This window comes from Neoarius graeffei, chromosome 11, assembly GCF_027579695.1.
Source record: "Neoarius graeffei isolate fNeoGra1 chromosome 11, fNeoGra1.pri, whole genome shotgun sequence".
Classification (NCBI taxonomy): domain Eukaryota; kingdom Metazoa; phylum Chordata; class Actinopteri; order Siluriformes; family Ariidae; genus Neoarius; species Neoarius graeffei.
This window is the reverse complement of record NC_083579.1, coordinates 68995132-69009476: the sequence shown is the minus strand read 5'-3', so window position 1 is coordinate 69009476 and position 14345 is coordinate 68995132. Positions and strand designations below refer to the sequence as shown.

At 42.5% G+C, this 14345-nt stretch overlaps 1 protein-coding gene across 2 annotated transcripts in view; it reads right to left on the bottom strand.

Annotated features, from left to right (window-relative positions):
* The window catches only part of LOC132894602 (latent-transforming growth factor beta-binding protein 2-like), a 316258-nt gene extending 303542 nt beyond the window's left edge, over positions 1–12716 (bottom strand). Inside the window, exon 1 of one of the 2 annotated variants that reach the window (XM_060934665.1) lies at positions 11832–12716. In XM_060934665.1, the coding sequence (XP_060790648.1) occupies positions 11832–12238 (407 nt within the window). In that variant the 5' untranslated portion in view covers positions 12239–12716. The remainder of the gene's footprint in view (positions 1–11831) is intronic. The other variant, XM_060934666.1, reaches the window with a different exon arrangement.
* Between the last annotated feature and the right edge of the window lie 1629 nt (positions 12717–14345).

Here is a 14345-nt window from a genome sequence, read left to right as displayed (position 1 = left end):
TGCACCAAATTCTAGTGTTTTTTTTAATTAAAGCTGTATGCTGTATAATCATTCTGCCACAGAAAAAGAACAGTTCAAAGAAATGACTGAAAGCCCAAATATTGCCTTGACATTCATATCCAAGATGACATTCATGTCACTGTATGTAAACTTCTGACCAAAACTGTATTCCATGAAATCGAGTTGTACATGAGACATGTACGACGAGATTGAGTGTAATCTCATCTCATTATCTCTAGCCGCTTTATCCTGTTCTACAGGGTCGCAGGCAAGCTGGAGCCTATCCCAGCTGACTACGGGCGAAAGGCGGGGTACACCCTGGACAAGTCGCCAGGTCATCACAGGGCTGACACATAGACACAGACAACCATTCACACTCACATTCACACCTACGGTCAATTTAGAGTCACCAGTTAACCTAACCTGCATGTCTTTGGACTGTGGGGGAAACCGGAGCACCCGGAGGAAACCCACGCGGACACGGGGAGAACATGCAAACTCCGCACAGAAAGGCCCTCACCGGCCACGGGGCTCGAACCCGGACCTTCTTGCTGTGAGGCGACAGCGCTAACCACTACACCACCGTGCCGCCCATTATTATTATTAACCTCAATAAAGCTCAAACCAAATTTACACACTTGCATTCTGCCTCACTTTCTCATTACATGTCATTGCATGTTATACAATGATGATATGGAAGTTTATTATGTGCATTTGACCTACAGGTAATGGTTTATGCGGTTCTGGAGTTTAGATAGACTGAAATAACATCATGGCCTATTGAGCAATAACGTGACATACCGACCAATAAGACAGAGTCAGAGAACAGTTCAAAGCTTTGCAGTAAATGTGCCATCAAAACATGTTCACACTAGTAACTGAAGATGAATATGATTAAACAAGAAAAGGCAAACGGTAAAAGAAATACGTATGCAAAACATTTATGATACTGGTTTCATTATGTATTCCTGAGCTTTTTTTTTTTTTTTTTTCATAGCACAGGCTGAAATTCAATCTTGTAATTACACTAAGGGAACTTTAATGCTCAGGGGGAAATCCTTGAACAGAAGTTTAGTGTTATTTTGAGAAACAGACAAAATCTGTTCCCTGGATAAAGTATCATTGGCAGGCTTTTGAAAAATGTAAAGCCATCTTGGCTTTTGTGCAAATGAAAACTGAGACATGACAATAAAGATGTAGATGTAAAGATCATATCAGTGTGTGAAGCATTTTCATCACGCTGCGTGATGAGCAGGACGATTGAATCAGTGCTTAACTGGTGCTAATTTTCAAGGAGAACTGAAGGCAAATTTTTTATTATCAAAATTCTATTTCTCATTTTATTAAATATCAGAATGCATTTTTGATCACCATTTTGTCGCTGCTATAGCAAGTTATGAGTGTTTGAAATATGCTCTGTAATATATCAGTCCGTATGTCAAAGCAACGGCCGTAAACGAGATTCGTTGAGACCTGTGCGAGACATCGTAGGACGGAAGTAAAACGTACAGCAGAAATCAAAGTGACCAACATCTGCCAACGTTGTCAAAAGACGCACGCGCCCTCTTTCGAATGCTGATGTAATCAAGCCGGAAGTTTTGTTTGTTTTGATAGCGATCAGGAAAGTTTGAAAAAAGTAGGCAGTAATCATCATTTAAACTCGTTTTTGTGCAATATTTAGTTTGGAAAACAGTTTTCAAAATGGCGGCACTGACACCTGGCTGACAATTCTTCACGTTTCGAAGTCTCGCACAAGTCTCGTGAAGCTTGCGCGGATAAGCGATGCCTGCCGTGGACCAAACGAACTAAATTCAACATGGATAAAAACCGAACAGGTCGATAAGTATAATATTTAATTGCAATTAGTTCCCAATACGAGTCACAATATAAGGTTACTAAAACCGAAAACGTAATTGAATAACACGTTAATTAAGAAATAAAGCAAGTTTAAAAATGACTTCAGTTCCCCTTTAAATCTCCAGTGAACATGATAGCAGAAATGAGAAACCAAAGGCATTGAGTTAAAGTGTGCTGCATAGTTATACTTCTATACCAACATGATGTCACACAAAAGTCATATGGATTCATGCAACCTGAGTGAGAAAAGCCATATCCATTGACCACACCCATCACCCTAACCCTTAACACTTTTTCATATGACTTCATGAGACTAACCCATTCATTAGTAGATATAGTTCTTGGCTCGAATATAGATGAAGTGTCAGATTTTCTCTACAGTGTTATTTTATCTTCACACCACAGCCCTGCTCAACGCTCCATTCTGAATAGTCAGAAAGTGTTCAAAATTAATAAAACAGCAGATCTGGAAATAGTTCTGGCTGAATTTACTGAGACTTAAAACTTCTTCTTCTTTTGGCCACAGCAGATCTGTTCTGCATATTTGACTCGGTGTAGTTTTTACACCGGATGCCCTTCCTGACACAACCAACCTCCCCAATCTATCTGGGCTTGGGACCACCATGAAGTATGCACTATTTGTACCTAATCTGCATGTCTTTGAACTGTGGGGGAAACTGGAACACCCGGATTAAACCTACGCAGACACGGGGAGAACATGTAAACTCCATACAGAAAGGCCCCCGTCGGCTGTGGGTTCGAACCTGGAACCTTCTTGTTGTGAGGTGACAGTGCACCAAGACGTTAGCATGAGAACCTTTAAGTCCTGTAAGCTGCGAGGTTGGACCTCTATGGATCAGAACGTTTGTCCAGTACATCCCGCAGATGCTCAAGCAGATTGAGATCTGGCGAATTTGGAGGCAATGTCAACACCGTGAACTTTTTGTTATGGTCCTCACACCATTCTGGAACAATTTTTACAGTGTAGCAGGACACATTATCCTGCTGAAAGAGTTCATTGCCATTAGGGAAGAACATCGCCATGAAGGGGTATATTTGGTCTGCAACAATGTTTTGGCAGGTGGTAACATCCATATCAATGTCAGGACCCAAGGTTTCCCAGCAGAACGTTGACCAGAGCATCACACTGCCTCTAGCAGTTTGCGTTCTTCCCGTAGTGCATCATGGAGCCATCTCTTCCACAGGTAAGTGATGCACATACATCCGACCATCCGCATGGCATAAAAGAAAACATGATTCATCAGACCAGTCCACTTTCTTCTCTTCCTCCATAGTCCAGTTCTGATGATCATGTGCCCATTGTAGGTGCTTTTGGTGGTGGACAGAGGTCAGTATGGGCACTCTAATTGGTCAGTGGCTACATGGCCCCGTACACAGAAAGCTGCGATGCACTGTGTGTTCGGACACCTTTCTATCATAGACAGCATTAACTTTTTCAGCAACCTGTGCTACAGAAGCTCTTCTGTGGGATCGGAACAGATGGGCTAGCCTTCACTCCCCATGTGCATTGATGAACCTTGGATATCCATGACTCTGTTGCCGGTTTGCCGGTTGTCCTTCTTTGGACCACTTTTTGTAGGCACTAACCAGTGTTGTCGTCAAGTCACTAAACCTTGAGTCCGAGTCCAGTCTCGAGTCCCCAGTGTTCAAGTCCAAGTCAAGTCCAAGTCATTAAAGAAAATTTCGAGTCGAGTCCACCATTGATCCAAGTCGAGTCCAAGAACAAGACTCCACCCGTACCATTTGACGGTGGCTGAAACCGTCTCTGCTACTGTGTTGGACTAACGTTACTGCTCGACTGCCCCATTTTAGTTAATAAGTAACAAATAAAAAGCTTGTTCGTCGCTCAGCAAACCCCCCCCCATCAACAGGGCAAATAACATGAGAGAGGGTTAACACTAGCTAGTTCATCGCTCAGCAAGCAAGCCCCGCCCACTATCAACAGAGTAATGAACATAGCGTGTCACTTCCTTCTCTGGGTGGAGTCTTGCCAAATGACGATTGAAGTTCGAGGTCGTCCCCGTCATCTCCTCGATAGTTCTTCTACATGTGGAACACATAGCAGTGCATTTTTTCCCAGTGCACGAGAAGTCTGTATAAGCAAAGCGGACAATCCTAGCGGCGTTCTCTCCAGGCATTTTAGCACCATTAAATGTTAGTTTGTTCCTGAACATGATGTATGAACAGGTGAATGTGCATTCTCTTGCACAAAATTAGTATCAAAATTAATGTTGATATCAATATCTCATCTCTCTAGCCGCTTTATCCTTCTACAGGGTCACAGGCAAGCTGGAGCCTATCCCAGCTGACTACGGGCGAAAGGCGGGGTACACCCTGGACAAGTCGCCAGGTCATCACAGGGCTGACACATAGACACAGACAACCATTCACACTCACATTCACACCTACGGTCAATTTAGAGTCACCAGTTAACCTAACCTGCATGTCTTTGGACTGTGGGGGAAACCGGAGCACCCGGAGGAAACCCACGCGGACACGGGGAGAACATGCAAACTCCGCACAGAAAGGCCCTCGCCGGCCACGGGGCTCGAACCCGGACCTTCTTGCTGTGAGGCGACAGCGCTAACCACTACACCACCGTGCCGCCCTGATATCAATATCTTATGCCAAATTATTATGGCATGTTACAAAAAAATAAAGAAAAAATGGGAATCCTCATCTCCAATTTATGAGTCAGAATGCAGTTAATGCACGAGTCCGAGTCATCAGTGCTCAAGTCCAAGTCAAGTCACGAGTCTTTAAAATTAGGGTACGAGTCAGACTCGAGTCCAAGTCCTGGACTCGAGTTCTACAAGCTTGGTACTAACCACTGTATACCAGGAACACCCCACAATACCTGCTGTTTTGGAAATGCCCTGACCCAGTGGTCTAGCCATCACAATTTGGCGCTTGTCAAAGTCACTCAGATCCTTACGCTTTCCCATTTTTCCTGCTTCCAACACATCAACTTTGAGAACTGACTGTTCACTTGCTGCTTAATATATCCCAAGCCTTGAAAGAGGCCAGTGTAACGATACAGTAACCAATGTTATTCAGTTCGCCTGTCAGTGGTTTTAATGTTATGGCTGATCGGTGTATAACGTAAGTGATAACGGTAACTAATTTTCAAGAAAGTTTGAAGTTGAAAGAATGTTTTGTGTACTTTTAAACAATAACCTTTGGAAAATTGCTGTGATTTAAGAAAAATAAACCAATTTGAGACATGCTGTTACTGGAAAATATAGAAACGAGCCATATAATATATATATATATGATGCCCTTAAGCTTTCATGCCAAGTCCTGAATTGGCATGCAGAGAATGTGACTTTAGTAACAAAAGCTGTATTTATAAAGAAGACCATAATTCTTATATACACAGATTTCTGTCACTTCTCCCTGTACAAGGCTTTATTTGTGCAACAAAGCACATGGAGTCAAAGTCTGAGGCTTTGCTAAAAGAGAAGAAAAAATGGAGATAAGACTTTCATGCGATCTAATGACAGGTCTGTTTAGTGTTAACGTTAAAAAAAAAAAAAATCTTTTCAACGTTGAGGGATGGCCATTAGAGAAACAGGTGTTTCTGATCACAAGCTGCATCTGCAAAAAGGTGCCAAGGCTCTAAGGGAGAACCACGTGTAGGACGGCTGTAGGATGTATGCATCTACTGTAATACACACACACACACACACACACACACACACACACACACACACACACCTATGCACATGTGTGCACACTTCACCAGGAATACTTTCGACAGGCACGATGGTTTCAACGTGAGTCAGATTTCTCCCTAAATAATAGGCACATGTGAAAGAAATACCAGGAGGTTAACATCAAATGGCACCACCAGTAGCTGCCATCGTGTTTGTATCAAACAAAAAATGTACTTTTATAATTATTACCAGATTTAAAGGAGGACTGAAGGCAATTTTTTTTATCATCAAAATTCTATTTCTCATTTTATTAAATATCGGAATGCATTTTTGATCGCTATTTTGTCGCTGCTATAGCAAGTTATGAGTGTTTGAAATATACTATGTAATATATCAGCCCATATGTCAAAGCAATGGCCGTAAACAAGATTCGTTGAGACCTGTGCGAGACATCGTAGGACGGAAGTAAAACGTACAGCGGAAATCAAAGTGACCGACATCTGCCAACGTTGTCAAAAGACGCGCGCGCCCTCTTTCGAATGCTGACGTAATCAAGCCGGAAGTTTTGTTTGTTTTGATAGCAATCAGAAAAGTTTGAAAAAAGTAGGCAGTAATCGTCATTTAAACTCGTTTTTGTGCAATATTTCTTTTGGAAAACAGTTTTCAAAATGGCGGCACTGACACCTGGCTGACGCTTCATGTTTCGAAGTCTCGCACAAGTCTCGTGAAGATCGCGCGGATAAGCGACGCCTGCCGTGGGCCAAACGAACTAAATTCAACATGGCTAAAAACCAAATAGGCCCTCCATCCATCCATTATCTGTAGCCGCTTATACTGTACAGGGTCGCAGGAGCCTATCCCAGCGGGCTATGGGCAAGAGGCGGGGTCATTGCAGGGCTGGCACATAGAGACACAAACTACCATTCACACTCAATTTAGAGCCACCAATTAGCCTAACCTGCATGTCTTTGTACTGTGGAGGAAACCGGAGGAAACCCACACAGACAACATCCAAACTCCACACAGAAAGGCCCTCGTCGGCCACTGGGCTCGAACCCAGGACCTTTTTGCTGTGAGGCGACAGTGCTAACCACTACACCACCGTGCCGCCACCAAATATACTACCGTTCAAAAGTTTGGGGTCACCCAGACAATTTGGTGTTTTCCATGAAAAGTCACACTTTTATTTACCACCATAAGTTGTAAAATGAATAGAAAATATAGTCAAGACATTTTTCTGGCCATTTTGAGCATTTAATCGACCCCACAAATGTGATGCTCCAGAAACTCAATCTGCTCAAAGGAAGGTCAGTTTTATAGCTTCTCTAAAGAGCTCAAATGTTTTCAGCTGTGCTAACATGATTGTACAAGGGTTTTCTAATCATCCATTAGCCTTCTGAGGCAATGAGCAAACACATTGTACCATTAGAACACTGGAGTGATAGTTGCTGGAAATGGGCCTCTATACACCTATGGAGATATTGCACCAAAAACCAGACATTTGCAGCTAGAATAGTCATTTACCACATTAGCAATGTATAGAGTGGATTTCTGATTAGTTTAAAGTGATCTTCATTGAAAAGAACAGTGCTTTTCTTTCAAAAATAAGGACATTTCAAAGTGACCCCAAACTTTTGAACGGTAGTGTAGGCCGATAAGTATAATATTTAATTGCAATTAGTTGCCAGTATGAGTCACGATATAAGGTTACTAAAACCGAAAACGGAATTGAATAACATGTTAATTAAGAAATAAAGCAAGTTTAAAAATGACTTCAGTTCTCCTTTAATAGTGACTACAGACAGCAGTTCAAAACAAGAACAGGATAGAATGAGTATGCATGCTCTCATTTTGGGCTAAGAACAGTTTGAGTCCTGAAAGAGGAAAACAGCCTCCGTAATAATAATAATAATAATAATAATAATACGGTCATTGATCAGCAGTTACCAGGAAAACAAATGTCTTTTCTAGAGCAAATCCCAACAGAAGAAGGACCTCAAAAGAACAGAACCCACTCATACATTCCTCAGGTCCACCAAGTTTACCCTTCTAATGTCGACCTAAAGCGAGTCATGGCTGAGTGGAGACATTCCTTCAGCACTACTCACTATTCACTTCTTCAGACGTTTGTCAGATGGCTGCTTTATCAGATTGCTCATACATCACCCGATGTCCACTTAGCATTTAATGTCATGTGCAGATGGCAAATAGCCTAAAGTGAGTAACAAGAGATTAGTGTTCGGTACACATTTCCTAGCACCTGTGTGTTACTGAAAAAACTGGGAAATCCATTAAGGGGAGGCAAGTTCTTGTATTTGGGAATTTCATAATGCATACATCAGTCTCCATTCTGAACTTCGGCTGCGGTGGGAATCACGTTCTTGCCGTTCCTCGTCTGTGCACGGTATAATCCCCGGTGTTTAATTAATACTTACGGTGTTTATGTAAGTCAAGCTGGACACTGAGCACTGTAATAAGTTGACAATAAGGATCTGCTGTTGAATTGAACAATAGGGGTTTGCTGTGAGAGGGATTTATAGACATTTATCAGCATTGATAGGTTTAAGTACGGTATTTATGGAGCTATAGCTAATCTTGTGATGGGAATCCCATTCATGCCATTCGTTCTCAGAGTTTATAACCATTTATAGATGATAGTACTTATGTATCTAAACAGCAAAGCCCGCATGACTGAGGCGACACCAAGAGAACTGAATGAACCCTTAAGTGTTTAAACGAACACTGAACTAAGTGCTGAATTGTCTTGAATTCACTTTCATCGACACCATTTGAATGAACACCAGCCGTGTTAAATTAATCCTTAGAGTATTTACTCTTACAGAAATGGTTCTGCAAGGGTTCTTTGGATTGTCAATGCTTTTAGCTTTCTTACAGGGTTCTACTTGGAACCGTTTCTGAAAGGGAAATCCTCCATTGTACAGTGTTCCTAGTGTTCCTCTAGTTTAGAAAATCCTTAAAAACAGTGACCAATTGGTGAATTCAGTTGAGAGATTTTTAAAGCTTCTGCAGGTTGTGTCAGTGGTGGAATCCTTGAACATGCCTCCAGGAACTTTGTAACATGAATGGGTTCTCAAGGAACCATCAATTCAACAAGCTCCTCCAAAGACTCATGCACTTTTGGATTTGGATGGGAGATGTTTCCAAGCTTTCTGAAGAGAAACTCTTCTGTTGTAAGGTTCTACATGGAAACTGTTTTTAAAAGTCGACAGAAAAAAAACAGTAACACAAAAACAGCTTGCTAGATGTAGTCTAATGCTTTATAAACATGTAGTGTTGAATTAACAAGAAGAGATTTTTTTTTCCGAAGGTGGAACCCTTGAAAGTGTCTCCAGGAACCTTGAAGCATAAATGAATACTAATTTCAACAATTATATATAAAGAGTTCATCTCCATCTACCACTGGTAGATTTAGGGAGAGCCATTGGGATCTTATCTAGAACTCTTTCTTGAGCTTTGAGAGCTTTTCTGTAGGATTCATCTGCAGATATTCTTTGAGCACCAAGTACACTCTCTCTCTCTCTCTCCTAGTGTTTTTGATGGCTGGCCTTTTTTTATATACTTCGATCGTCGACTGACATGAGCTAGGTATCTTGACTGTAGTGTGTCTGCGAAGTCAGTTATTGACGCGGTCTTACAGATGCAGAGGAGATCAGCATTATCGGAACTCAACGGATCTCCGAATGGATCTCTGAATGGGCTAAGATCTAGCTTTCCAAATGAGTTCTGCATGGAAGTATTGTTGTAAGGTTCTACATGGAAACTGTTTTTAAAAGTGACAGAAAAAAACCAGTAACACAAAAACAGCTTGCTAGATGTAGTCTAATGCTTTATAAACATGTAGTGTTGAATTAACAAGAAGAGATTTTTTTTTTCCGAAGGTGGAACCCTTGAAAGTGTCTCCAGGAACATTGAAGCACAAATGAACACTAATTTCAACAATAATATATAAAGAGTTCATCTCCATCTACCACTGGTAGATTTAGGGAGAGCCATTGGGATCTTATCTAGAACTCTTTCTTGAGCTTTGAGAGCTTTTCTGTAGGATTCATCTGCAGATATTCTTTGAGCACCAAGTACTCTCTCTCTCTCTCTTCTAGTGTTTTTGATGGCTGGCCTTTTTTTATATACTTCGATCGTCGACTGACATGAGCTAGGTATCTTGACTGTAGTGTGTCTGCGAAGTCAGTTATTGACGCGGTCTTACAGATGCAGAGGAGATCAGCATTATCGGAACTCAACGGATCTCCGAATGGATCTCTGAATGGGCTAAGATCTAGCTTTCCAAATGAGTTCTGCATGGAAGTATTGTTGTAAGGTTCTACATGGAAACTGTTTTTAAAAGTGACAGAAAAAAACCAGTAACACAAAAACAGCTTGCTAGATGTAGTCTAATGCTTTATAAACATGTAGTGTTGAATTAACAAGAAGAGATTTTTTTTTTCCGAAGGTGGAACCCTTGAAAGTGTCTCCAGGAACATTGAAGCACAAATGAACACTAATTTCAACAATAATATATAAAGAGTTCATCTCCATCTACCACTGGTAGATTTAGGGAGAGCCATTGGGATCTTATCTAGAACTCTTTCTTGAGCTTTGAGAGCTTTTCTGTAGGATTCATCTGCAGATATTCTTTGAGCACCAAGTACTCTCTCTCTCTCTCTTCTAGTGTTTTTGATGGCTGGCCTTTTTTTATATACTTCGATCGTCGACTGACATGAGCTAGGTATCTTGACTGTAGTGTGTCTGCGAAGTCAGTTATTGACGCGGTCTTACAGATGCAGAGGAGATCAGCATTATCGGAACTCAACGGATCTCCGAATGGATCTCTGAATGGGCAAAGATCTAGCTTTCCAAATGAGTTCTGCATGGAAGCATCGTTGTAAGGTTCTACATGGAAACTGTTTTTAAAAGTGACAGAAAAAAACCAGTAACACAAAAACAGCTTGCTAGATGTAGTCTAATCCTTTATAAACATGTAGTGTTGAATTAACAAGAAGAGATTTTTTTTTTCCGAAGGTGGAACCCTTGAAAGTGTCTCCAGGAACATTGAAGCACAAATGAACACTAATTTCAACAATAATATATAAAGAGTTCATCTCCATCTACCACTGGTAGATTTAGGGAGAGCCATTGGGATCTTATCTAGAACTCTTTCTTGAGCTTTGAGAGCTTTTCTGTAGGATTCATCTGCAGATATTCTTTGAGCACCAAGTACTCTCTCTCTCTCTCTCTCTCTCTTCTAGTGTTTTTGATGGCTGGCCTTTTTTTATATACTTCGATCGTCGACTGACATGAGCTAGGTATCTTGACTGTAGTGTGTCTGCGAAGTCAGTTATTGACGCGGTCTTACAGATGCAGAGGAGATCAGCATTATCGGAACTCAACGGATCTCCGAATGGATCTCTGAATGGGCAAAGATCTAGCTTTCCAAATGAGTTCTGCATGGAAGCATTGTTGTAAGGTTCTACATGGAAACTGTTTTTAAAAGTGACAGAAAAAAACCAGTAACACAAAAACAGCTTGCTAGATGTAGTCTAATCCTTTATAAACATGTAGTGTTGAATTAACAAGAAGAGATTTTTTTTTTTCCGAAGGTGGAACCCTTGAAAGTGTCTCCAGGAACATTGAAGCACAAATGAACACTAATTTCAACAATAATATATAAAGAGTTCATCTCCATCTACCACTGGTAGATTTAGGGAGAGCCATTGGGATCTTATCTAGAACTCTTTCTTGAGCTTTGAGAGCTTTTCTGTAGGATTCATCTGCAGATATTCTTTGAGCACCAAGTACTCTCTCTCTCTCTCTCTCTCTCTCTCTCTTCTAGTGTTTTTGATGGCTGGCCTTTTTTTATATACTTCGATCGTCGACTGACATGAGCTAGGTATCTTGACTGTAGTGTGTCTGCGAAGTCAGTTATTGACGCGGTCTTACAGATGCAGAGGAGATCAGCATTATCGGAACTCAACGGATCTCCAAATGGATCTCTGAATGGGCAAAGATCTAGCTTTCCAAATGAGTTCTGCATGGAAGCATTTCCCAGACACCATTCCTTATTTATAATATGATCACCCAAAGACTCTTAGAATAACGTGCTTCAAGGGTTCTCTGGATGGGAAATGGGTCTAGTTTTAATGAGTGGTTCTGCGTTCTGAAAGGTAAGGACTGTTGTAGGGTCTAAGAGAGTAATGGAACCTCCTGGACACACATGAATACTGTTAGCAAAACCTACAGTAGAGAACCCTGGTGTGCGTAAAGGCGTTCTCGGACTCTTACCCAACCAGGCGCTTTGGATGAGCAGGTTTTCTGTCCGCGCGCTCAGGTGTGTTGGTTTTGCGGATGCTCCGCGCTCTACGAGAAGCGACGCTCCTGCTGGTTTGTCTCGCCGTTCTACCGGCGTGATCTCCGGTGTCTGTCTCCTGGAAACGAGCACGAGCCGCCGGCCCGGTGTCGGGGTCTGACCGCGGACTTTCTTCCGAGTCGGGTGCGCGGGACCTAATGGGACCCGGACCTAAAGGAGCTGCGTTCAAACCCCTCACTCGCAGCTCGTCAAGAACGGCGTGCACGGACGCAGCGTTTGCGTCTCTCCGCTCGCGGCCACCTGCGCGAACCCTCCAGGCGTCACATGTGCGCACGAGTGAGATGCCGATCGACATCACGAGCAAGATCCACACACGGTCCATGCTTTTATTTGACAGTATGTCAGATGAGTAAAGGAAAAATCACGCGCGTAAAACTAAAAACGCACCACTTTATAAAAAAAAAAAACACCCACGGAGATCTAAATACCGCGCGCCATAGGTCGTTCACACGTCTGAACAACGTTTTTAAATATCAATAATAATAATAATAATAATAATAATAATAATAATAATAATAATATGATGATGATGATGATGAAGAACGCGCGCGCTTGTCATCCACTACGCGCGCATGTGACGCTCAGGAGCGCTCGGTGAAGCGGGATGTCTCTGTGCACGCGCCCGTTCACGCCTCATGGTGCTGATGTGCGTGGCGGAGGCGCCGCTGCTGCTCCCGTGCTGTGGTGTGAAGATTGAATGGCGCACTGCTCTTCTCTCTCTCTCTCTCTCTCTCTCTCCTCTGTTCCTTCTCAGCTCCGAGTCTTGGAGAGGCTTTAGGAGGTTGGGGAACTCCTCCTCTGCCTGCTCAACTCTGCCATCCATCCATGTAAATCAAGACTGCACGCACATTTCTAATCAATGATGACCAGACGTGCATAGTTGAGTGCTAAAGTTTGCGCACCCTTCGAAGCAAATCGAAACCCGTTTAGAAACTTTATTCATCACACACTTGTGAAATTTCCTCTCTGCATTTAACCCCTCTGAAGCATTGCATTTTTTTAAGGATTTGCCACTAGGAGACCAACTGGTCTGGGCAATACAATCACAGGCCCCAGAGTCCATGCGGCTGCACCGCTGCGCCATATTCTGTGATGCAAAGTGGTTCACCAAATCACCATACAGACAAACACACTACAGTGACTATACAGCTACCAAGGGCAATTACCAAGCACAAATGTTATGTCAAAGACACTCAAAGTTACACAGTAATGACATCGGATTCTGACATCAGCCATCTCAGTAACCAAATTTTAGTTTTGTTTTTCTTAACCAACATGATCTTGTAGACTGGTACCAAAATTCAAAAAAAGTGCTTATTTAAGGAGTTAAAGGCATTTTCGAGACAAAGTCGGCAAACAGTCTTAGGCTACGTTCACACTGCAGGCTGTAGTGACTCAAATCCGATCTTTTCGCCCATATGTGACCTGTATCCGATCTTTTATTGACAATATGAAGGACACAGATCCGATTTTTTCAAATCCGACCCAGGCCGTTTGGATATGTGGTCCTAATTCCGATTCCGTATCCGCTCTTTTCATATGCGACTTCAGTCTGAACCGCCAGGTCGCATTCATCCGACTTGCACGTCATCAACAAGCCACAAACGTCACTATTCTGCGCTGAAGTAGGCGGCGGGTCTCTCAAAAAAAGTTACAACAACATGGCGCATAATCACGGGCGCAGATAGAGGGTGGGAGTCGTCCCACCCAGATTTCAATTCACCTCGCTCGGTCCCCCCACTTATAGGGAGGAAAAAACGTCTATGCTGTCTTTCTTTGCATAAGGCAAACCTCACGGAAAAATCAAAAGACTAATTACCATTCGGTTTATTGAGGTGCACAGCAGTGTATACATAGTTGCAACAACTCACATAAAACAAAACAAAGACTGATATTCGGTTGGTTGAGCTGCGCAGACTGCACAGGTTGCGAGCTCGAGCTTGGTTGCTATGGTAACCCACAACAAGTTTGACAGGCATATCGGGGTTGGGGTTGGTTTGCTGGCAGCTTTGTCCCCCCCAGTTTTTTGTCCCCCCCAGTTCAAAAAACGTATCTGCGCCCCTGCGCATGACATCAATGCGAGGGACGCTTCGGGCTGTGAAGGTTCTGAATCTTCTCAATGGAAGGACGCAGAGGTTAGGGAGCTGATTTCCATTTGGGGGGATGCAGCTATTCAAGCTAGATTGGATGGGTCATACCGCAACCGGGCGGTTTTACTTCCGTAAACACTGGCCATGCTCACTGCGTGTGACGTCGTCGTATCCTGCAATGCGCATGCAGAACACTTTTAGGTCGCTTTTCGTTCATACTGAGGATCACATACAAGTCGCATATATTTGTTAATGTGAACGACCTCACAAAAAAATCGGATTTCACAAAAAAATCGGAATTGAGCATTAAGCCTTGCAGTGTGAACGTAGTGTTATTTT